General features: G+C 35.2%; 1 protein-coding gene across 1 annotated transcript in view; it reads right to left on the bottom strand.

The window, feature by feature from the left end:
* Nucleotides 1-26323, bottom strand: part of LOC129717122 (homeobox protein homothorax-like) — a 283845-nt gene that overhangs the window by 198475 nt on the left and 59047 nt on the right. Inside the window, exon 4 of the mRNA XM_055666966.1 lies at nt 23199-23347. Coding sequence (XP_055522941.1) covers nt 23199-23347 — 149 coding nt within the window. The remainder of the gene's footprint in view (nt 1-23198; nt 23348-26323) is intronic.

The raw sequence follows: 26323 nt of genomic DNA, 5'->3' as shown, positions 1-26323 counted from the left end.
ATTACCGGAACATGTTCCGGTCATATCTCAGGAAACGTTTTACCGATTCTGGTAATCTGCTACGGCAACATGAAGAATCAAAATATCTTTCTTTTGTAGGATGTTGAGCTTAAATTGGTTAAAAAATCAAGAAAACTTAAAAATGTAATTTGGCACATGTGTCCCAGAATCGAACCGTGCCAGAAATAAGACGAGCTCAAATCGAACAGAACCTTAAAAGGAAATATAAAACTATTGCAGTCCTACGTCAACTATGCGGTCGTGCCTTGGATACCACCCTCCTACTTTTTTTTCTAGATATCTCTGGGAAAGCGTATTTTAAATTTTCTGCGTATTAGGACCAAGACGTCAAACAAATTAGACTTGCAGACCGATATGAGACTGAAAAACGTAGCTTCGTATTGCAAAAATTGTATCTGAAATTCTTTCCGCCGCCGAGTTTTTTGTTTTTAGAAAAAGGGGCCGCGGAGCTAGAAAGGTTGAACACCATTGGTCTAGCGTATAACGAAATTATCCAACATCTATCCAACAATATACTGGTTATTGTTATCCATCATGTGGTTATGCTGTTATTATCGTTGTAATTCTGACGAAACAGTTGCAGTTGCAGTATCATTTCCAATTTCATAGAATATACCGCAGTATAGAAAACGAAGACGAATTCCACGTCAAAACATTCGATCACGAAAAATTCATGAACTGCATTTTTTCGTAGGTCAATTGGCTTCGAGTCTCCATTTCACAAAGTGTTCTAAACGATATTCGAAGGTTATTTATTTTTTCCCAGACATTCCATTATCGATGGAATGTAGACAAATGATGAACTTTTAATATTTTGAAACTTGGGTTCCAAAACTAAGAATATTACCTTAAGATTTTTATAACATATATTAAACAAAACTAACACGAGGAAAATAATTAGAAAAAAAAACATTTGATGATGCTTACATTTATGCATAGTTGTTCTTAATGGCATATCAAAAGTCATGACAGGATTGTTTTCTTCTGTATTCCCAGAACGAAATTAATGAAAGAAAGCCAGAGTAGGGTAATGGACGGCTTTAACAGTGGCGCCAATTTCATTCAGTCCAAGAAAACGGTCCTCAAACTCTTGAAATTTGAACAATTTCAATGACGGAAGCAAAAACTCAGATTATCTAGCAGTCTTACATATACCGTTATAATGAAACGGTGTGGAAGCCACAAATGGCCACAAGACTCGGTCAATGTTAATACGTTCTCTGAGAAAACGTTAATAAAGTAGCGTTTATCACAGAGAAAGCTTTGAATGAATGATCCGTTGCGGAACAGAGTGGTCTATGTATGTGCCATCGAGCAAATTTGTCAGGAGAAGCAATTTTCGAAAAATCTCTGAATAAAATTCTGTCTAACGGATTCTTTCAAACAAAATGTTCTAATATAAAGGTTATGAAGTGGTTTTCACTGTGGTTCCACTGGAATTCTCGTATCGTTTCGGAACAGAGTGGTCTATGTACATAAACATAAATGAAAATGACGTTAACTTGTATAAAATGGCTAGTGTCACATGTTATATGATGTACATGGCATGTCACATGTAATATGTGACGTGTAACATCACATGTAACACAACATGTTACATATTACATGATATTTGATATGTTATATTTTTCGTGTTACATTACGTGTAAGATGTTACAAATCACGTATAACATGTTACAGTACAAGTGACAAGGACAAGTGGTATAAATCAGCTTAAAGTTCGATTTTTCGAAATTTTTCTAGTCTCCTAACTTCATCTTCTTGAGTAGATGCGGTTTATGTAAAAAACCCATTTTTGAAAAAATGGTCTTTAGACCATTCTGTTTCGCAAAGGCTCCAATATCAATCGAAAAAAATTAACCCAAATTTTCGCCATATAGACGTTATTTGGATACTGAAGGAATCCCTGCAAAATAGATGCCTACCGCTTAGAATAGGTTCGGGGTGATTGAAATAGTGTTTCTCGATTGGGAACTTCAATTGATTATTGTTAAAGTTGGCTGAATCAGTTTTATGATCCAAAAACAAGTAGAAGGATTAGGGGCATAATGAGCACATGGGGCGAAATGTGCACCCTTTTTTCCTGCGAAACTACGCATTTTATAATACAATATGCTACGTGAAACTCTTCCGTAGTTACTGCAGTACACTAAGGTCGCTTTTTACGCGGTTTTTTTTTACGCGGTGTTTTTACGCGGATTCCGGAATTTACGCGTTTTTTTTCGCGAATTCCGGAATTTACGCGGTTTTTTTACGCGGATTCCGGAATTAACGCGTTTTTTTGCGCGGATTTCGGTTTCCTTTCACTCGGAATGCAGAATTAACGCTGTTTTTTTTACGCGGATTCCGAAATTCACGCAGTTTTTTTACGCGGATTTCGGAATTTACGCGGTTTTTTTACGCGGCACGTATCTCCAGCGTAAAAGGCGACTTTAGTGTATCTTAAATAAAACAAAAATGATTTGTCTCTTCGAAATATTAAAATATATTAAAAATATCAAGTTGGTTCCCGAATGTTGGAAAAATTATTATGATTGCGCACTACAAAATAAGCTTTTGCGGTCTAAACGACCGGCTTAATCAAGTATGTAGACACATTAATATGACGTATGGGTCGTACCTAAAATTCCACCATCATAGAAGTTTTGATCTTAAGCTATGATTAGCATAAAAATATCATTCTAACTTTAACTAAATCGATAGAGGCGAAATGGCCACCTTTAGGTGGGATGAAATTTGCACACCTTGTCACATAAACTAACCTGAAGTTAATCTCAGTAGACTTGTGAGTTTGTCTGTTCCCATAGTCAGTGTTTGTTTACAGTGATGGTGTGAACAGATATTAGAAAATCTTCAAGACCGAAATGGTCAAAAAAAGTGACTGCAGGCAGAATTGACCACCATAAGGCGCGCCGGAACATTCATGAAACAAGCCTCCAGGCATCACGGCATCCCGCGACAAACGTTGGCCCATTTGTTGTACTTCTACACAGCTTCATGATAATATGTTCTAAAAGGGTGCTCATTATACCCCGTGTGTGCTCATTATGCCCCGGTAGGGGGCTCATTGTGCCCCGCACACCGACTGATTGCTAGTTTCTGATGCATGAATCTAATTTGTGTTTTCATCATTATACGATAAACTTTTCGATTTGCGAATAGTGTACCTTTAATTATAGATAGTCAGTGGTGGGCACCGCTAACCGAAAATTTAGCGACGCTAATCGCTAAGTCGCTAACCGGAAAATTTAGCTCGATAATCGCTAAACGCTAAACGCTAAACCCACCTTAGCGGAACTTTCGCTAATCGCTAATCGCTAACTTTTTAATACGTGAATAGTCATATCGCTATATTTATTGCTCGTGTTTTGTCAGATTTGGACCACTTTGATCTGTTTTGGTTAAACAAACGACAACAATTACTTTTTAAAGCTATTTACAGTAAGAGGTTCACGAAACGGTATTCATATTTGATTTTGTAAAAACAAGAATAACAAAAGTTATTTAGCTTGCATTGAAAATAGATACTCTTAGGAATGTTTTCATAAAAATTCAATTATTATCTGAATCGAAAAAGTAGAACCAAAGTTGTCATAATTTCGAGCGCATTGCAATTTACCAAAGTTCTTGGTGTGCCGAAAATTCAATCTAGACCTTGTGCTTGTTCTTCAAAATGCTCCTGTGGCTTGTACGATAGCTGGAACTCCTTTCTAGGGTAAAAAAATGACAAAAGTAACTTTCGCAGTAAAGTATGTTCATCTTTCGAAGCAATTTACGTACGCCATCAGCAATTCACAGTTTTTCTAAATATTTCTATTGTCGCTTCTCTACAAAATTTAGCGAATTAGCGATTAGCGTTTCGAAGGCCAAAATTTTAGCGACGCTAACAGTTTCGCTAACCAGCTCAAAAATTAGCGAAATCGCTAAATCGCTAACTGAATTTTAGCGTCGCTAATTAGCGAATTAGCGGAATGGTGCCCACCACTGTAGATAGTTAATTTAAGTATTGCACTAAAGACAGTTTAAAATTTGCGTCGTTTTCAATGTTTAAATCAGTAACCAAGTTAGGCTGCTCATTATGCCATTATTCCCCCTACTGACAGAGAAAAAGATAGTGAACAAGTTGATATACTTATGTTTGTATTCCACTTTAAACATCTCGAGCATTTTTCTCAATACATAGGAGGCTGTTAAACTGCTTAAAATAGGTTCTCAACCCTAGCGCGATCAAAATATCTTCATATTTTCATGTTCTCTTACTATCACTTCTTCCAGCGGTCTTCATAGCCCAAAAACATTTTCATTGAGGCAAGATGTTGCGCAGCAAAATCGTGAGAGGCAGATCTCCTGTGGTTTAGTATACGAAAATTTATTTCGAGAAGTGATCTTTGATCTAAACCGATACACAGGTTCATCGCAGGGGGACCGAAACTCTTTATAGTTTTTCTTCGAGTGCGCAGTTCGGTCTGAAATGATAGTTACGTGGAGTGTATAAAAGCGTGCTTTAGCTGCTAACACAATTGGATATGCGAGTGCGTACCCAGAACCACCAAGGCAGCCAAAGCAGCAGATACCAGGTTTAATCTTCTCAACTGCTCCACGTTATATAACGAGAAAGGCAAACCTACCTGCCGGTGAATAAGAGAACGAAGATGCATCAAGAAAATAAGCAGAATTGAATGTTTTGAAAGAAGAAATTGTAATATATTTTTAAATTTGAAAGTATAACTTATCCACACACTGATCGTCTAGTGCTTCTGTACTAAATAAAAATGGAATAATGATTGCTGTACATGTATTATTCAATAATCTGTGGAAAAAAATTGCACCATGACCGCCTTTAAAGTAGTCTCAATTAAAATTTTCGCAATGGAAGCGAATTTTAAGCAGAGATTAAAAGATCCTAATTGTTTTCGAGATAAACTTGCCCCGATAAGACTTCAGTTATTTTACGATTTCTGCAGACCTGAAAAAGTAATGTTTACTAAACCAATCATCGAGTAGAATCAATTGACCAGTGAAGCAAATTAAGCAAATATATATACATTGTTTCACTTCAACAATGGCTTACCGTTTCGGGAGCGAAAAATCACATACCGATGAGTTTCAAGAAGATGGGACAAAAAGTATATCAATATCTGCCGTGTTGAATCTACTGCAATCATATGTGTGCACTACATGGGTTTCGCAAGACGGACTGGTTTGAAACGGTTCGGCATATCAATGAACGCATTACAATAAATCGCAGAAAATAACAAACAAGCCATCAACAAAGAGGCGATTTAACCGCATTTTTGTATTATGTGAGTGTACGCTTGGTAGATGATTTGCATTTTATAAATATAAATGTCTTGAATTATTTGTCATTTTGAATTGACATCAAAAATAAGATAAGATTATCGCGCGTGCATGCTTGTTGATTTTTATTGCAAATATTGTATCAAAGAGTGTCAAGTAACCGGAACAAGCAGTAGGTACAGGGAAAAGATTAAAATACCTGCACGAATATTTAGTTGAATCCAGCAAATCAAACAAAACGTCTTGCTGCTGTGATTGTGTAATTCAGCGCCTTCAATTACAATGCTTGCTTATGGAAAGAATGCAGATCTCAAAATAAACACCGCAATACAGAAATCTCTGGCATACGAAGTTCTTGTAGACCTGACGTTTACACCAATGATGAAGCAAAACAGCGCTATAATTGCAAACAAGTGCTTTGCATCAAAGTTATGTAAATAACTGTTCCATTATTATGTAAAACAATCACAGGAAGGTTGTAGGCAAAGCCACGACCGCAAGGTTGAAGTAGAATACTTTTACAAGAAAGATAACCCGGCTGCTTGCGTGTCAGTCATTTTTTCTAGTAAATAAACGTTGACCGTTCATTGGCAGTATTGTAATTTCTTTTTGTTTGATATTTTGAATGAAGTTCATTGAATATTTTTGAATTTTGTGCAAATGAGAAGTTGAAGTTCTGCCGAATTGTAATATGCACATTTAATACGACATCATTAAACGGGAACGGAACAAAGACTACGGTTATGCAGAACGCGAATGACGGCGCGATGCAATTCGCCTTACCGTGGTGAAATGTACAGCTCTTTTTAAGGCGAAGTAGAGCTATACATTGCAACACATTTCGTCTTGCCGAATCGCATCGTGCCGTTCGAATGATAAAATTGCAATTTCATGCATTTGGTAGGAATCTTAGAAGATTATCTAATCGATTGCTGCAAAAACGAAGGAAATCCATCGAAAACTAACCGATTTATCAGCATTTGAAATTGGACATATTTCTCACTTTTTTCAGTTTTAGATTTTCATTTCACATCCCTATGTAGCCGAACTTCCTGAGAGAAGTATTCTACTTCAAAATATTGCACCCTTATCAGTAATAATTTCTGATGGCACATACAAATAATCCCACACATTGCATACACATGTATACATTGTACGCGCACGCTTACAAGCAGAACTCACACATTTGTATTCCCACTTACAATATATAATCACATAAACAACACAAATGCAAAAAAATATTTCATAGTAAAATCCCTATCTGTAAATCCCGGTTCTCGTGTAAGAGTCAGAGATGATCTTAAACAAAAATTCGTGATAGGTTTTTTATGTAATTTGGCAAAAATTCAATAAACGCTATAACGCTACATAAATTAATTATTTATGCAACATGAAAACTGAATTGATAAAAAAATCCATCAACACCCGATCAGAAGAGCGTAACTAAAAAAATACAAAATTCTATCAACAGCAGATACTAATAACATATTTTGATACGATTTTGTATTTTCTCATATGCTCTTATATATAATAACAAGTTCTGAAATGAAGTTTTCCTGCAACAAGTAAACAATTTTTTTCTTTATGAATATCTCTTGTTTCTTAGAATGGTTGTGGTTATTGGTTCTGTATGTTATCTTATTTGTTACAAAGCTGATAAGTTAGTAACAAAGTTTGATATAGGTTTGATACAAGTAGAATCATTTTTGTTATAATTTCTGTTATTTTAACACCTAGCGGGAACAAGTTGAAAACACAATTTGAAAGGTTTTTCTCAAAACAAACTAAGAGCTTGTGTTACATTTCTGTTTTGCCTCTCTGATTGAGTACTGTAGAACAAACCAAAAATTATTCAATAATTTAATTTCATAATTTCATTGCATGGTGATGTGTATGTTGAAATATTTTGATATAGTTTAAAAGAAACGCAAAAACTAGTGGTACTCGGAACTCTTATATTGTTGAAAAGCCTAACTCTAAAGCGAAATACATATAGAAAACAAATCAGACAATATGGAGCAAATTTATCTCGGAAATGTTTCGAAACTCTGTACGTCTCACACATCTGATTTTCTGCAGACAAGGATGCAAGTTTGAAAATATTTTCTTGAGCGGCTTAGTAGAGTGATACACGAAATCAGAAAAAAGAATTTTGTATGTGTTCCCATTAAACTCTACTAGAAATTTGAGAAGTAAATATTGAGAATATTACTAGTCCGTACAAATACGTATTTCGAATGTTACATATATTCATTATCAGTGCTTAACATTAAATTAAATTATGATCCCAATTACGTGGTTCATAGATATGATAGAATTCAGGGTTCCGGTTACGGCGAGGGAGTTGCAATCCATCCAATAATCGCCGAATCAAACATCGTGCCCTACCCCATCTTGAGACGAAAGTTATTGAAACTTTGGGAATTGAAGTTCAAACTGAACTTGGGATTTTATTTATTGCCGCAGCGTATTTACCATTCCAATGCACACGCAAGCAAAAAAACTATTTTAAAGGTGATTTACAAAAACTCACCAGAAATCGTTCAAAATTTTTTTAATCGGCGATTTTAACGCTACACATCGATCATGGAATATTTCTCGAAGTAATTCCAAAAGCAAAATTTTATTCAATGATTGTTCCACTATTCTATTTTGTCTTCGAATAGTCCTATATGTATTTCTTCTGTAAGAAATCCATCAAAAATCGATTTGGTGCTAACAGATCAAAGTCATGTATGTATGTAGTGAATTAATCATACATGCTGATTTCGATTCTGACCAACTTCCAATAACTTTTTCTTTATCACATGAATCAGTTTTAAAACCTATGAGCTCTGTTTTTAATTACTACAAGGCCGATTGGGAAAGATATGAAACTTATATTGAAAGTAATTTCAATATTCAGTTGTACTTGCAAAACGAAGTGAACATTCATTCCGCTTTGGAAGCATTAAAATGTGCAATTATTGATGCCAGGGATTATTCTGTTCCAAAGGCTTTGATTCACCAATAATTGACAAAAATCTTTAACTTCTAATTCGTTTGAAAAATGTTCGCAGACGTCAATATCAACGTTCTCGTGACCCTGATTTTAAAACATTCTAAAAAAATTTACAAAAAGAGATTAAACATAGATTTACTCTTCTGAGAAATCAAAATTTTGAGACTAAAGTTGAAATGTTAAAACCACATTCAAAATCCTTTTTGGAAGCTTTCGAAGATTTGCTCAGCAGTTTGAGAGTGTTCATAATTCAAATTTGAATTTTGTGAGTACTATTGAAAATGAAGTCACCCGTCAATTTGATTTAATTTCTTTTTCAACTTTCTGGGTCTTAGAAAATTTTCGAGCTTGGGGCCAATGGCATATATAAAGAAAAAACAACTGCCGAATTTCGTTTGACGGTAGGGCTCACGAGTTTCGCCTTCTCGAATAGAGTCCCCATGCCAAATTTCAGTTCGATCGAACATCGGGAACCTCAAAGCGGTCAAAGTTTCAAGTCTCCCAGCTTAAAGTCACATAACTCGATTTAAAAAAAAAAAATGAGTTAACACCAGATCTCGACGTTTCATGCATTTCTAAGACATTTGGCATCGAAAAAAATTTCGATATCGACAATTTCATGAACTACTAAAAGTCTAAAAGTTGAAACTTTGACCGCTTTATGCTTTATGCCATTGACCCCAACCTCAATAATTTTCTGAGACCTAGAAAGTTGATATTTTAGAAAAAAAAAATCTTCAAGTTAACACCAAATCTCGACGTTTCATGCACTTCTAAGACATATCGCATCTAAAAAAAATTGATTTCTACAATTTCATGTATCACTACTTGCGCTTATTTTTCAACGATATGTTTCGTGAAACTTTGACCGCATTGAAGCACGTGTTCCCGATGTCCGATCGAGCTAAAATTTTACAAGGGGACTCTTTTCGCGTCAGAAAACAAATAATTTAAAAATTTTATCAAACATAATCGTTCGTTTTTGGCACATGTGTACCAAAATCGAATCGTGTCAAAAGTAAAACGTGCTAAAATCAAATTTAGCCTGTAGTCTCAAAATGAAATATAAAACTATCATAGTCCTACGTCAACTTAGCGGTCGTGTCTTGGATACCATCCTCCTACTTTTTCATGTCGATCGATGGAACTGTCGAATGCAGTTAGAGAACATATCGATCATTAATGTTATTTTTAGTTTGTACCAATTATGTGAGTAGTTGATGAGTAATAAAAGTTTGAAGGTCATATTTAGAGGTAAAACAATATACCAAATAAAAACAAACTGAGATTACAAACTCAATTCAACTATAGAGCAAAATCATTTCAAATCGCCTGGAAATACGCGAAAATTTAATCGACCATTTTTGATTTGAATAAACTTTGCACATGTATTTGGCTTAGCAAACTGAGCATTTTTCAAAGGTGGAGAGATTTTTTACACCCATGAGTTACATTCTAAAAGGGCGTATGCCTTTTGGCATGGGTTTTATTTGAAGCATTGTAGCCCAGAAACCGTTGGTTGTATAGAAAAACTGTCTGAGAATGAGTTGTAGGGAATTAAAAACGCGTCTTAAAAAAATATACACTGTACAAAAAAGAATTTTTTTGACCAAAAAAAATTAAAAATAAACATCAAATTTCAATTTGGAAAAAAAAGAGTTGAATTTTTTTTTTCATTTTTTTTTTTCAAAGAAACTTGACGTTAATACACAACTTTTAAAAAAAAGTCCAGGATGGAGAAATGAAAATAATTTTTTTATGGTAGATAAATTTTTTTATAAATATTCTAATTTAAACATTTTTCAAAATATTTGTATTCTGATGATTTTAAACGATGCAGAGAGTCATTTTGAATCAAAAAGCTCTTGGTAGTTAACATTTTAAAGGCATCGGTTTTCAATTTATTTTAAATTTAAGCTCGAAAAATTATTAATATTTCGGAAAATACACGTTTTTCTTAATTTGTCCATGGTTCTTCAGCAAGAACCATACGTTCATTGGAATGCTTGATCATAAATTTACAATTCATTCTTTGACAACAAAACGATTGGGCGAACGGTTCTTAAGAAAAGAGTTAAATGTTCTAAGCGATATAAATATATATAAGAATCAAATATTTATTTTCGAGTTTTATTATCTTTGGAACATGTTTTTTATGACAAAGATACTTTACAGAACTAGTTTCACCTTATATTTTATATACATCATAAGTAAATGATTCGTCATCTTTTGATAACAGCTTCGTTTGTTTCTTATTTTTTGAAATCGGAACAAAAGAGTAATACTTTTGTGTGGCAGCTATTATTATAGATTTTTTGAAAATATTGCTCCATTCTGTTACTCCTTGTTCATATTCTCCATATGACCCAACTAAATGCCACTCTGAATCGACGTTATATTTTGTTTTGAACTTGCAAAGACTTGCAAAGTTTTTTCTATTTTTATATTATGAGGCAGCTCCATCAAACATTAATATCGCTTTCTTAAACTCTATTGTTGTTTTCAAAAAACTCATTAATTTGACAATGAACACCTGAACCGCAACAGTATCATGATGGAGTACTTCCGATATTATGATGAAGCTGATATTCTTAAGTGTTCCAGACTCTGAATAGTAAACAACGAAGGGATGAATGGTGGCTTGACTATCATTCCAATAACTACACGAATCACAAATTGATAAAGACGTATTGAAATGAGCTTGACTGTTCAATATTTTTAATTTTGCAATAACGTTTTCGTTCAATTTGCGTAAGCTTGATGAGCACCGATGATCAGGAAAGGGTTTACAGCATTTGGGCTTGGTGTATTCCATTTTCACTTTATTCATCTTCACAAAATGCAAACTGTTACTAACACATCTGGAGTAGTGCAATCGTATTTATATACGAAAACAGATATTATGGGTAACCCAGTAGTTATTGGTTGCGTACTTTACAAACAGTTATTATTAGTAAACAAGTAGGTAGTGTTGCACGACAAACATATTTTTTTATAAAACATTCGGCAAGGGGGAACGTGTAGGTAGGCTAAGATTTAGCGCTTGAGTTATTTATCCAATCGTTTTGTTGTCAGAGAATGAATTGTATATTTTTGATCAAGCATTCCAATGAATGTATGGTTTTTGCTGGAGAACCATGGACAAATTAAGAAAAACGTGTATCTTCCTAAATAATTATAATTTTTCGAGCTTAAATTCAAAATAAATTGAAAACCGATGCCTTTAAAATGTTTACTACCAAGAGCTTTTTGATTTAAAATGACTCTCTGCATCGTTTAAATTCATCAGAATACAAATATTTTGAAAAATGTTTAAATTAGAATATTTACAAAAAAATTAATCTACCATAAAAAAATTATTTTCATTTCTCCATCCTGGACTTTTTTTTAAAAGTTGCGTATTAAAGTCAAGTTTCTTCGAAAAAAAAAATGAAAAAAAAATTCAACTCTTTTTTTTCTAAATTGAAATTTAATGTTTATTTTTAATTTTTTTTGGTCAAAAAAAAATTTTTTTGTACAGTGTATATTTTTTTATGGTGCATTTTTAATTTCCTACAACTCATTCTCAGACAGTTTTTCTATACAACCAACGATTTCTGGGCTACAATGCTTCGAATAAAACCTATGCCAAAAGACATACGCCCTTTTAGTATGTAACTCATGGGTGTAAAAAATCTCTCCACCTGTGAAAATGCTCAGTTTGCTAAGCCAAATACGTGTGCAAGTTTCATTGAAATCAAAAATGGTCGATATTCGACCATACGTCATTTGGCGCGATCTTGCTCTATAGTTCCATTAAAGTATAATATTTTTTACACGTATAATGCACGTACGATGCTCTTAGAATGCTCAACCCGTCAAACCGAGTCAAGTGGTATGGTACCTTTCTTGGAGAACGAATACTTAAATTTTTAACGTAAAATGTTAAACAATCAAAAATACAAAATTATTTATAGCTTCGTAGTTGATTACCAACCAAGAAACAAAAGCCGTGAGAAGCGTGTCTGCCTAAATTTACAAACAAAATTTGAACTTTTGAGAGGCTAGAAGATGCTGACAAGACTAAAACACAGGTAGCTAATCTACATTTTCATAATTTCAGAATGAAAATCGCCTCATGTTAACCCGCTTCATGTGAACCCTTCAGAGTCGCAGTAGGTCTTATTATTTGTTTCGTGCAACACTGGCACAACTCAAAAATCATAGTTCCGAGAAACAAATTGGCCCCAACCTCAATCCTCCAACAGAAAGGTATTTTGATTCTCAGTACTAAAACCGTACTATGTCTCTAATCACTCGGGTGGTCAGCTCAAGTATCTAGGTCGTCATAGGCCACATGCGGACCTGCTCCCGTTGAGTTCCGAGTACTTCCAAATTATTTTAAGCTCAATAATTCATCGAGCGAGACCTCTAACGACTCGGAACTAAAACAAGTTCAATAATGGCCATACCTTCTGTTAAAGTCATCAAAGGCCACTTAAAAAGTAAAAAAGCGTGAAAATAGATCCGTTCATTTCTAGCATGCTTCGATTTTGGCAAATTGGCAAAATCAAACGGGGGTCTGCATTTTTAATATTTGTTTGCAGCACTCTATATTAGAAGAAAAAGTATTCTCCTTAACATTGATGAATACCATTTATCCTAATACAGTCGATTTTCTTCAATAGACGAAAAAGACACCTTTTACACAGGTTTTAATTAAGTACGATTTAGTAGAAAGTAAGTTATCTTTTTTATTTATTTGTCTTGTGGAAGATGGCTTACTCGCCGATTCCAAAGCAGCATCTTGTTAGTTCTACCAGTCTGTACCTCACAACTGCCAAGCAAAGATGTCACATGAAATATTTTCCTGCATTTACAAGTTTGCGGGAAAAGTAACGATAAAAAAATACAGTTTCTAGTCGAGAATGTATATTATAGAAAATTTAAAACTCTCATTGAATTTTTCGAACATGTTAACATTGAATTCAGGTTAATTTAAGCATTTTATAGGTGAGCAGAACCAGAGAAAAGTCTTTTCAGTTTCAAGATATCAAAAACTGCGAAAAATCTGTTATCTTCAAAAATAAACCAGGTTAGAGTGGTAAACAACATTAGCCCCAGCAAATAAAGTTTGCATAGTGTTGTTCAATTACAAGCAATGTTATGGAAGGTAGTATTTTTTGCAGATGCTGATGGAAAAAATATTGATTTGAAGAATACAAATATAATTGTGGAAACCCTAATATCAAGATTAATTTTCATTTGGTTTTTCTCTATACCACAACCGCGAGATGCAACTCGGATTATCATATTGAATTAAATTCGTTTAGCTAGAAAAATATAATCATCAGTACAGCTCGTCAAACTGCCTATTCAAAGATCTGTACGAATCATTTTGATTTCTATTATCTTTTAAATGTAGGCAGTTGATGCCTACTCATAAAGTCTGTACTAGGCGTGCTCACATATAATTGGTATATTGTTCGTTAAAATTCGACCTTGAAACTTTTATTCAATTTTCACTGTTGAGCAATAAAGTCATAATGAAAACTAAAATATCGAAAAATTGTCCATCATTTTATCAATCCAACGACATATCGACTATTGTGATCCATCATTTGATTACATCAGTATTACCGTTTGAAATCTTTCATTCCGACATCACACTTTAGTTTTAGTTTCCGCAGAATGTATTCCGATATAGTGCGGTAAGACGCAGTCCTACGTCAAAACTGCTTATCTAGTTATTAGGGAGTGATAATTTTCGGTAGTTTTCTAAATGTTAAAATAATTTTCCAGAAACACATTTTATATTTTTCATCATCCCGAGGTACGACGCTTGTCTAACAAGCTAGTCGTTCTAAAGTTCGAATCTCGTCGCAGGAGAGACTGTTAGTGTCAGCAGCACCGTAGTATAATTGGTCGGCGTGCGACTAGACCGAACCAAGCGCTAAAAACATTATTTCGAGTAATCAGTGATTAAAGTTTAACCACCTCGTTTGTTTCCTGCAGGCTGCTGCAAGGAAACTTTGTTATAATACCATTATAAACTGTTCAAATGATTTCGTTTTTTTCATGAAAGATATAGGGTAAATGACCCAATAGTGGAGGAGCTTAGCACGAGTTATGCATGTTTAGCCATGTTTTGGCTAAGATAAACGAGTCTAGCTGGTACTTTTCATTATTTTCTGTTGAAATGGGCTCTTCTTGATAGTTTTGCACCTTAAAATTGACTTTAAACACGTTTTGAGGCTTGAAATTAACAAAAATATGCTGTACGCTTTTGCTCCAATAGTTGCGGTAGAGTTCCTATAGTTGCGAATGCGTGTTCCTATAGTTGCGGTATATAAAATATTCGTGTTTGCTTGGTTAAATGAAGGTTTTTAACTCGCTTGAAGTGGTTTTTAATTGTTTTAGTATTTATCATGTTGTTTTTAATCGGTCGACTAGTAGGTTGGCAAGTTAATACAAAAATGCACGAAGTTAACCAAGAGACGGATTATGCACCAACTTGATCAGATTTTGGCAGAATTCAGTGAGAGCTTGTGGGTATGTAGGTTTTATTAAACTAAACAATTTTGCATGCTTTTCATAACATTTCTCTAGACTAACATTTTAAAAGGGCTGAAGTTTTTGAGCAGTTTTTTATAAACCAACGTATCTGGATATTGACTGATATTGAAAAAAGTTGTAAAGGAATGACTTTTAGAAAATTGCTTGAAATTTTATATAAAGATATTGGAAAATTGAATTTGAGATCCTACATGCATGAAAAATAAAAAGTGATTTAAATTTTGATTTTTTGGATAGTCAATTTACCTAAATCTTCTTTGAATGAATTAAAAAAGTTCTTCTAACAAAAATTCAGTCATGTTCATGGAACATTTTCAACGTGAAACAAAGTTGGACATAAAAAAGACTAATAGCGCTCATTTTGAAATGCTTAGATGAATTTTAGGCGACTAAAGTGTTTGTCTATAAACCTTGGTTTTTGGAAATCTGAGATAACAGTTTCCATATCAACTCACTTTTTTTTTAAATCTTTTTTTTTTGTTCAAGTAAAACTTTAGACACTATCCTAAACGTCTCTTTCTCTTGTGTTTCTCTTGAAAAAAGCTAAAGTCTATCACCTCTGCTTCGTACCATGTCTGCGCCTACATTTTCTACGTTAGTGTTTACTAAAAGAGCCATCTAGTTTCTGACTGTACATACTGCGAAAGGCTCGTCAAAAGAATTACAAGACCATAAGCAGTGAGTAAGCATCTATTAAGAGGTCATACATAAGTAACGTAGCATTTTAGGGCTGAGGGCGGCAGACTTTATGCCCGATCATGTAAACGCGGGGGTAGGGGAAGGTGTGGTAATTTTTGAACCCAACCTTCCCCTTCCACAGTGATAAGTTACATAATTTAAGTATGTCCCCTAGTACCTACTTATCCTTAATATTCGCAATTAGTCCCACATAATCTTTTCTAATAAACGTAAATCAGAAATGCGGAACATACCGCAACTACAGGAGAACAGTATATCCTGTGATCCAATAGTGGAGGAAGTAATTTATAGATAATATGATCACCAATTAACGAACTTCACCTGTGAAACAGTTTCTATAATAATCTACTATCTGGGAAAATAATTATATGAGCATTGATCGTACTAAAAACACACACATATCTTAAAAACTTTGTGGACAAAATAAGAAAATAGGTAGTGAAGGGTGCCTTCCAGGTAAGTTTCTGAAAAATACAGTTTTTTCCAGTAGTTTGGATATTTTCAGTACATATTGATATAGTAACGTATGTACTTATGTTTAATCTATTGTTTCTTCAACATGTAGCATAAGCAATTCACCTCTAATTAATTTAAACGATGAATTTAAAAGCGCTACCCCAACTTTTGGTGCTACCACAACTATTGGATCATCTACCCTATTATCAATTTTTACATCCACTGGTGATAAAGAGTCAATTTTTTTAAAAAAATGGTGCTTGGTCCGGACCGGTCGCACGCCGACCAATTGATCAATTGCATCAACAGTATCAACAAATACATAGAACCAAATACATTTTCGTTCAAATTTCACATTATTGATGTTATAGAACTTATGAGTATATTTTCGTTATTTCCCGCCAGTAAGCTGTAATAACTTGTTCTTTGTTCAAGGTAACAGGGTACCTAGGCCCAATTATTTCGGTAGTCCTAGCTAGGCCGCGTTTATTTATCCACACACCATGTATAAAATTTCGCTTAATAAACCCTTGGTGTTTTGCAGTTCAGAAACATCAGACGCGGGATAGCGGGTGAAAATCACGCAGCAGGACTCTTGACCCCCGCAATGTTTACATACCGTTTACACAGCGGTCACGTTCAGCTCTCAATTTATCATTGTTTATGCGTTTTTTGGTTGAATCGAGGTAGTCCTCTACTCTTTGGTTTGGTTCCAGCTTTTGATATATGTCATTATAGTTTGCTGCGATTCAAAGTCCAACAAACCAGTTATAATTTTAGTTCAGGCGAGTTGAAACTGTTTTTTGAAAGTTCAACTCTGAAGGTTACTTGAAAAATCCTAGCGAAAAACCAAAGTTAAATCAAAGTTGGTTCTAAAGGCTAACTAAGCATTATGGTAATCGAAAGAAAAAATACCTTCTAGTTTCAAAAATCGTCAATTATTTTGAATTTCATATTAAGTACGACCTATTTCAATTTGTCTCTTAACCAAATCTCGACGGAGAGAAATCAGTTTTTACTTAAAAAAAATGAACTTCAAACTTTTATTACTCATCAACTACATGCACAAATGACACAAACTGTACGTTATATTCAAGATCAATCTGTTCTCTAACCATATTGAATATATCAATATTAATTCAAAGTTTGAATGTCGGATGATGCCATATGGCATCACCCGCCGGGAATGGGTTAAGGTGGGGCGTGTTGAACCACTAAAATTTGAAGTGTTAAATGTTCGTTTCTGCCTCTGTAACGCCAAATTTCCGATAGCGTTGAGTTGACTTACTCGATTGTGCATTATATTCCAAAGCCACAAACAAACAGACAGGCCCCTTCGGAGAAAAAATCTGACAAATCTTCGTATTTGTTCGAAACGTTACACTTACGCGCCACCATGTGAACTTACTGCCTACTAATCAATTGTCGGCTTTCTGATGTTAAAGTATGCGAACCGAATCTTCGTTTGAACGTACCCCAGAGGCGGAAATATGAAACTGAATATAGAGGCGAAAATATAAAGTTGAAATGCTAAATTGTTTTGGTGAAAGATAGACCTAATGTATTTTTCAATTATTACATTTAATCAACATAAAATGTTCAATTGACAACCAGTTTTGCAATGAAAAATTATGAAATACAGTCCCCCACAATCATGGATCATTTAAGAAGATGTATGGATTCAAAAAATCATTTCTGACCAATTTTATTGTTTATAAGTAATCTATGAATGTTTTCAGTCACAAAAATATGTAATCTTTCACTTCATTGAGTATTTCTTTCCATGTTTTGTGAATATTTCTCAGAAAGTATGTTTATTTCATAACTCACCAAATACACAATTATGGATCACTTTTGAGAGCGGTTCTAATTATGAGACATTTCGCATCATATTATGGATCACCATAATAAAAACAGCTTTTGGAAACGAATTCATTCAATAACCCTTATTCAAATTATGTAATTTGAAGAAATAACATATTTCAAATCGTATTAAAGATCCCGCATGGCCTGGCCATATTTTATATGGCTTTTGGCCATATTTTATATGGCTCAACCATCAACATTTTGATGAATCGTGAAGAACTTACCTTGATCTTCGTGTATGAGTTATTTTTTGCACGAGAATTAGCGATTATACGACATATGAACCTTATGAATGATAAGCGTGCTACTTACGCTGATTGAGAAAAACGACAAATATTTTGATAGATTCTGGAAGACAATATTTCACGCCTATAAAAAACACATCATTCTAGGAATAAGAACGATGTTTTCTGTGTTTGAAGCTAGCAAATATGGCATGTTTTACTGCAAAAATGTTACATGCCTTCGAACCGTTAGTTTAACTGAGTTAAATAACACGAGACACAGAAGTGATCCGTAATTGTGGGAGATCCATAATTGTGAGGGGAGTGTACGATGCTGATTAGTATCAGTAAGATCGTACAATTGCGGAACTAGTTGTCTTGTATACTAGTAGTAGGCTGAAAAATTTGTGTCCAACAAATATAATGTTCGAATAAATTTCTTATTGAGCGACTTATAGGAATGGAAAAGAATATTGAGAATAGGTTATGTTTCCATTTAATTATACTACAAAAGATCGAATACCTTCTCATACCGTCTGTAGATACGTATTTCGATTGCTACATACAACCATAATCAGTGCTAGTAGCCCACATAAGCACTGATCATGGTTGTATGTAGCAACCGAAATACGTATCTACGGACGGTATAAGAAAATATTCGATCTCTTGTAGTAGAATCAAATGTAAATATAACCTATTCTCAATATTCAAACAGAATGTTGTTGGACACAATCTTTTCAGCCTGCTATTAGTATATCAGCGAAATGTTGTTAGTACCTAAGGATATAATTTTGTTTTTGTAATACATTCAGAATGGTATGACAATTTGAAAAACAAATAAGTTGATCAGAAATGAAACCTGCGAGCCAAATTACCAACCATTTAGTAATTAAAAAACGAATTACTAACAAAATTTTAAGAATAAAATAATAGTTGGATATACGAAACTGGGACTGGGAGAATTATATAATCTTTTAAAAACACGTAATAGTGAAATGTAGGGGAGGTGAAGCAGTCTTGCTAATACTTAAAAAATGAATCAGTTACGGCATGAACCAGTTAGGACCTACTGAGTTTATATGATAAATGCCATAATTAGTACCATTGCGCTTTTGCGATATAACCATAACTTGTGCATTTGTCCTTACTGATGTGCCCAGTCATGTCCAAACCAGCAGTCGAGTCTAACGTCCGACGTTCCAGTGTCTCAGACGCAGACCAGGGATGTCCACGGTCCTCACAAAAAAAAATTTATATGGGCATTTGTCCACGGATGGGAGGGGGGGGGTTAAAAATCGTTAAAAATCCGTCCACGTGGTATGTGGATGGCCCCAAAGGTGAGCAAGGCACCGGGATCGGATAGAATCCCTAACCTGGTAATCAGGCTAGCGATTAAAACGGCCCCCGGCTTGTTTCAGGCAGTCATGCAGAGGTGTCTGGATGACTGCCTCTTCTCGGACAGGTGGAACCGGCAGGGTTTGGTCTTACTGCCGAAAGCTGGGAAACCGCCAGAGCACCCATCGGCATATAGGCCTATCTGCCTACTGGACACTGCGGGCAAGGTGCTTCGAAGGATTATACTCAACAGACTGGTGAGGTACACGGAGGGTGTAAACGGTCTGGTAAGTAATCAGTTCGGTTTCCGGAAGGGCAGGTCCACGCTGGATGCTATCCTCTCCGTCACCAAGACGGCGGAGGTAGCACTCCAAAGCAAAAGAAGGGACATACGCTATTGCGCAATCGTCACGCTTGACGTGAAAAATGCGTTCAATAGCGCCAGTTGGGACTCCATAGCGCTTGCGTTCAGGAGCATCCATGTACCGGTGTCGCTGTACAAGATTCTGGGGAATTACTTCCAGAACCGAGTAATTGTTTATAAAACGGAGGAGGGTCAGAAGTGCGTCCCAATTACTGCAGGAGTTTTTTTCCTGTGTGGACTCATCACTGCGACCAGAGCTTAGATCTATTGTGATATTGCCCAGGTGTTTTCTGTACTCCGCACTTCATATTATTGGCAGTATCACTATTGAAGTAAGTGATACGCTTATCATTCATTTCCGTGCTTGTGTGTAAGTTTTACCTTTCCGTTTCAAGCTTACTACTCTACTATACCGAGCCTCTGTCCCTCCTAACAATATCGCCTGATTACAATTCCCTGGAGAGAACTTTCATACGTTACTCACACCAGTTTTATTATAACAGGGACTTAATTTTGTTAGAAGGAGAATCAACAGAGGTACTGTAGAATTCAGATTGAAGGAAAGGTACTTGGTGGGAAGCCTGAGAATAAATCCATGCTAAAGTTCTTTGACAACCAAAATGGCCTGATTCTACTAAGATTCGAACCCACGACCACCCGCTTACCAAGGTGGACTCTGTAACTTTGTGGCTACGGAGCTCCCCCTACCGCAGGAGTTTCGCAAGGTTCTATCCTGAGACCAGTGTTGTGCAATGTCAAGTATGACGGGGCGTTGAAACTCAAATTCCCTGTAGGGGTTGTGATCGTCGGCTTTGCAGACGACATAACGCTAGAGGTCTACGGCGAGTCGATCGAGGAGGCGAGTTGACGGCCGCGCCGTTCAAAGGCTATTGCAGCACTAGCTCGAATGATGTCGAATAGCTCAGTGGTGAATTGCAGCAAGCGTAAACTTCTTGCCAGCGTGGTTTCGTCTATACTCAGGTATGGGGGCCCAGTGTGGTCCAAAGCGCTAGGTACTAACAGTTATCGAGGTAAACTGGAAAGTACCTACAGGCTCATGTGCCTGAGGGTTGTGAGTGCGTTTCACATAGTGCCATACGACGCAATCTGCGTCCTGTCCGGCATGATGCCTATCAGCATAGCCATTTGGGAGGACATAGAATGCTTCGATCAACGTGACACAAGGAGCATACGAGGTACCAGAAGATCATTATCGATGATCAGATGGCAGCAGGAATGGTCCAACTCCACGGAGGGTAGATGGACGCACCAACTTATTCCTGTGGTATCCGGATGGGTCGGGAGGCGCCATGGAGAAGTTAACTTCCACCTGACACAGATCCTGTCAGGTCATGGTTGCCTCAGGCAGTATCTACACAGGTTCGGCCATGCAGGGTGCCCGATGTGCCCCGAGTGTGTGGATGCAGAGAAGACTGCTTAGTATGTCTTCTTTGTATTTCCTTGTTTTTCGCGTGCGCGGAGCAACATGATGGTAGTGAGCGGGCCGGACACAACTCCGGACAATCTAGTTCAGAGGATGTGTGAAGACCCGAACATCTAGAGGGCGGTTTGTGCAGCCGCCTCTCAAATGGTCCTAGAGTTACAAATCAGGCGACAGGTTGACCAATGACACGCCAGTGTTAGCTAACTGCCAGTATCCAGGTTAGTTAGCTAATTACAAAGAGACTTGATTGAGCCAGGAGGGGTTGCACAAAGCATAAAAGCCGCTCCCCGAAGCAATACTTAGCGGTCGTCCCGGGGAGTATTATGGGCTGGAGACTGGAGGGTTTTTAGTGGGTCAAATTCCACACTACCTGAGGTTGGTCTCTCAGGTGTTTAGCAGCAAATTTTCCCTCTACCTGAAATTTTCAAAATAATGTTTCGTTACATAATCACCAAACGTTGTTTTTTTTACATTACGTAATTTATGATTGTCGCCTAAATCACTTTTACTTAAAACCGCAACCTCCCGCACAGAAGAGCCGATTTACGTTAAAAATACGCATATCCTGGTGTTTTCATGTTTCTGTGTACATCATTTTACTATACTTTTTTCTATTTGTCAAATACCCTGCTTCTATGAAACGAGATTTTATTTCATTGTGTTGAACTGGCAACTCTGTGCTGTCCTGCGTATGATTTAAAAAGTTTTTGATTCAAACATTAAACAGTACCTAATATAAAATCTTACTAATCGAAGCAAGCTATGCAGTCGTTTTGCATTATCAGCAATAGTACTTTCCAATAGACAATCGCACGGTGACGTCACGCACCTCAGTTTGACAGCTACTGGTAACTTTGTTTACCTTCGGGTATTGCAGTTTTATTCTCAATTTTAGCAGATCATTGGGAAGCTCCGAAACCGCAAGGTTACAGAGTCCGCTTTGGTAAGCGGGTGTTCGTGGGTTCGATTCTTAATAGAATTAGGCCATTTGGTTGTCAAAGGACTTTGCCAAGGGTTTATTCTCAGGTTCCCCACCACGTACCCTTCCTTCAATCTGAATTCTACAGTACCCTTGTTTGACTCTCCTCCTAATAAAAATAAGTACTCATTATAATAAAACTGGAGTGAGTAACATATGAAAGTTCCTCCAGAGAATTGTGATTAGACGATATTGTAAGGATGGACAGAGGGTCGGTATAGTAGAGCACTAAGCTTGAAACACGAAGGTAAAACCTACACACAAGCACGGACATGAATGATAAGCGTATCAACTTACTTCAATAGTGATACTACCAATAATATGAAGTGCGGAGTACAAAAAACACCTGGGCAAAATCATTATAGATCTAATCTCTGGTCGCAGTGTTGAGTCCACACTGCAAAAATAGCAGATTATATCATGTGTGACCAAAATGTCTTTTAAATGTTGTGCGTGAGGTGCCACACACTAACAGCAATTACAAATTAAACAGCATTTACACTACCCACACGATTGCTTCACCAAAAAAGCACAAAGTCCAAAACGTAAACAAAGTTACCATTAACTGTCAGAAAAGTCAGGTTAAAGAGATACGGTGTATTGGTCTATAAACGCTTATTTTAATTTGATTCATAACAGTTCTTATCAACAATTCAAAGATTCAGGCTGTTCAAAATTAGAATTCGAACAGTATACGTGAACTCAATTGTCATCATGTCCACCATCCACCCTTTTATATATGTTTGATACTGGATAACCGCGCAGAAATTTTACTTAACGACGCCATTTTTGAACAAATTTGTTTAACGAAAGCTTCAATTTCAGCTAGTGCTATGTTACATTTGCAATGCTTTCTACAAGTGATTGATCAGTTACGGTAATAATTTTCTCTGTTTGGACAGTCATAAGTGAAGAAAAATATAACAAAATGAAAATATGGTTTATGAATGACTCACCGTTAGATGTTGAAACAACCACGCTCTTAGTATATTAGTTGCAACTTTAGGAAAAATGCCACGTTTTTTCTGGTTTTTTTTGCCATTCGAGTCATCATCTTCTTCTCCCGTTCCTTCTCCACTACCGATACTCGTATTACTGGCATCACCTGTAACGATATGAAAGACGAGAGAAAAAAGTTATAAAATGAAATTCTTTAATTGAACCATTAAAAAATATTAAAGACAATTTTCGCGCGTGGCTAGCAAACCAGCTAACCGAATCAAATAGACAAATAGACAAAGAAAAATCTCAAATCGGATTATTTTATGAATACGATTAGGTATGCGAATCTGACCAGCGTGGTATCGAGGGACCGACAGTATCGTTTTGGTGTGATATCGTCTCTCGCCTGCGGGAAAAGATAATAGGATTATGCACCCTTTTTGGGATGAAATGAAAGTGTTATCTAAATGGATCAAATGTGCACTAAACACATTATATGATAAATCTAGAATTGTGTCGTAATTGTATTCTTGTTCAGGCTTTACATATTGTTGAATTTTACGTACACGCTCTTAGCGTTAGATACCTCATGTATTCACAAATACCTTCGGTTTTGATTCGCTAATACACGCTATTTTTAATTTTGTAAATTGGATTCGCAAATAGCATTATAATATGTAATATATTTACTAATATATTAAACTTTTAGTGTTGTTACATAAAGCGACACCAAGCAAAAGGTCTCGTAAAATTCTTCGTGTGCCGAATCACAACCATTAAACTATGGTAGCACATATTTCACGGATAGAGATGATTTGAAATTTTTTTAATCTTGCGCTCCGCAGTTTATATGCTTACCATAAACATTGGTTCATTTAACTTTATTCGATGAATGAACCGCATGTCTGCTCAATATGTGTGAAAGGTAACTATACTTGGATAACGAAGCTACCCATGTGTTTTTTTAAATAAGTAAATAACAAGTCTAGTGATAAAGTACTGAGGGAAATGAATTTCCAATTATATATTAATAGTGAATTGTGTGAATGGTGGTTTATGTATGAATATGTTTGTTTCCTTTTCAAGCGTTAAAATCTCTATTCTAGAAAGATCTTACCCATCTAAAAACTCACTAGCTGCGCTGCCAAAACAACATCACCTCACGGGAGAAGGGGATGTCCTAAATCACTCCGCTCAATTAGAGACCGTTCTAGTAAAGCGGTCATGAGAACCCACCCTTCACCCACTTATTCCATTTCAACCGTAGAGAATAAAGACCATCCCTGCGCAAACGTGAAGCTTTATCAAATGTTGCTACCCTTGGCTATTTTTAATGAATCTTAATACTTATAATGTACATATTACAATATTTATTCAGAATAAATAAATATACTTATCTACCAAAAAGTCAGCATCCTGTTGTGTTGAGTCGGGTCTAGATTGAATCACACCGACATCAGAAACGACGACCGTGGTATGGTAGCGGAACTTTGCTGCCGTGTGTGTTTAATGTTTCGGAGGGACTGAGTTGGAAAATTAAAAACAGTTACTGATGGAAAAATGAGCTGCATAAGGGGTTTCCAAGAGAAAGGCATCTTCGGTGTGTCGGTGACGATAACCGGTAATCTCTTTTATAACAAAGTTACGTCTGAATGAGTTGGTTAGTGATTTTGCACCACTTGTATTAAATTTATATTGTGAAATAAATTTGATTTCGATCGCAACTCATACTTAAAAGAGTTGTTTTCAATCGAAGTGATTAAAATTCATATGTATATGATGAGTGACTAATTATAGTGTTGCAGTTTCACATACACACACATATACAGGCATCATATATATATATATATATATATATATATATATATATATATATATATATATATATATATATATATATATATATATATATATATATATATATATATATATATATATATATATATATATATATATATATATATATATATATATTATATATATATTTATATATATATATATATATATTATATATATATATATATATATATATATATATATATATATATATATATATATATATATATTATATATATATATATATATATATATATATATATATATATATATATATATATATATATATATATATATATATATATTATATATATATATATATATATATATATATATATATAGTTCAAAAATATATATAAGGTTTTAATCAAATTGACTGTGAAAAAGAGTATGTTGGTTCATATCTAACTACAATGATAGTCTGAAATAAGAATCTAGCATACCAAGCATCATTACCTATAAATCATCACTCACAATGTGCTTCGGTTTTCCACTATTCTCGTATGTCGCGTGTATCAAAACCAAGTTTTTGATTGTGAATTCAAATATATCAATAATTTAATTAAAAGGAGTGATTGATTGATACCGACAGTTGTCAATATTTGGATGTAAACACAGATATAAATTTTTTTATCAGTAACCGCTGCGGAAGCTGATTTTTTCCACACACTTTACACTACACGATATGTCGACTATTTTTTTCACACTTATGTGTATCTAGGTACTTAAATATGTTTTGTGAAGTAGAAGTACGCTATATCCGTTTTATGTAATGCTATTCTTGTATTGCGGGCACAGTTTGTGTATGCAAATTTGTTGGCGTATTTTGTAAATATATAATCAATTAAATAAAGTTCGAAAATGAATTATAGACATAAGTAATCATAACAATAAACTAGCAGGTATTATTTCATTATGAAAACGAAACAAAACCGGAAAATTTTCGTTGGTTTTGAATTAAAAAGATCTATGTCCCTCACACAACTATTAATTCACAGATTCAATAACGACCACACCGAAAAATAAATGTTTTATATGCCTGTATCAACTTGTATATGTTTGTATAAAGTTGTTGAAATATTATTTATGATTTATATTTTAAATCATTTTGTCGAGAAACTTCTCATCAACGAAAAATGCAACCTAATGTATCAGCCAACGCAGACAGAAAAAAAAGTTTCTTCTATGGTTTGAGCTGGAAACGGCATCTTTCACTAATCCAACGCAGAAGTTGCCTCTGTACTCCAACGGCTTATTCTGTCCTATTCCCCATTATATTGATTTTCTATTGACCTCAACATCG

The sequence above is a fragment of the Wyeomyia smithii genome, chromosome 1 (assembly GCF_029784165.1).
Source record: "Wyeomyia smithii strain HCP4-BCI-WySm-NY-G18 chromosome 1, ASM2978416v1, whole genome shotgun sequence".
In the NCBI taxonomy this organism is placed as follows: Eukaryota; Metazoa; Arthropoda; class Insecta; order Diptera; family Culicidae; genus Wyeomyia; species Wyeomyia smithii.
Note: the sequence above shows the minus strand (reverse complement) of the source record. Positions and strands in the feature narration are given on the sequence as shown.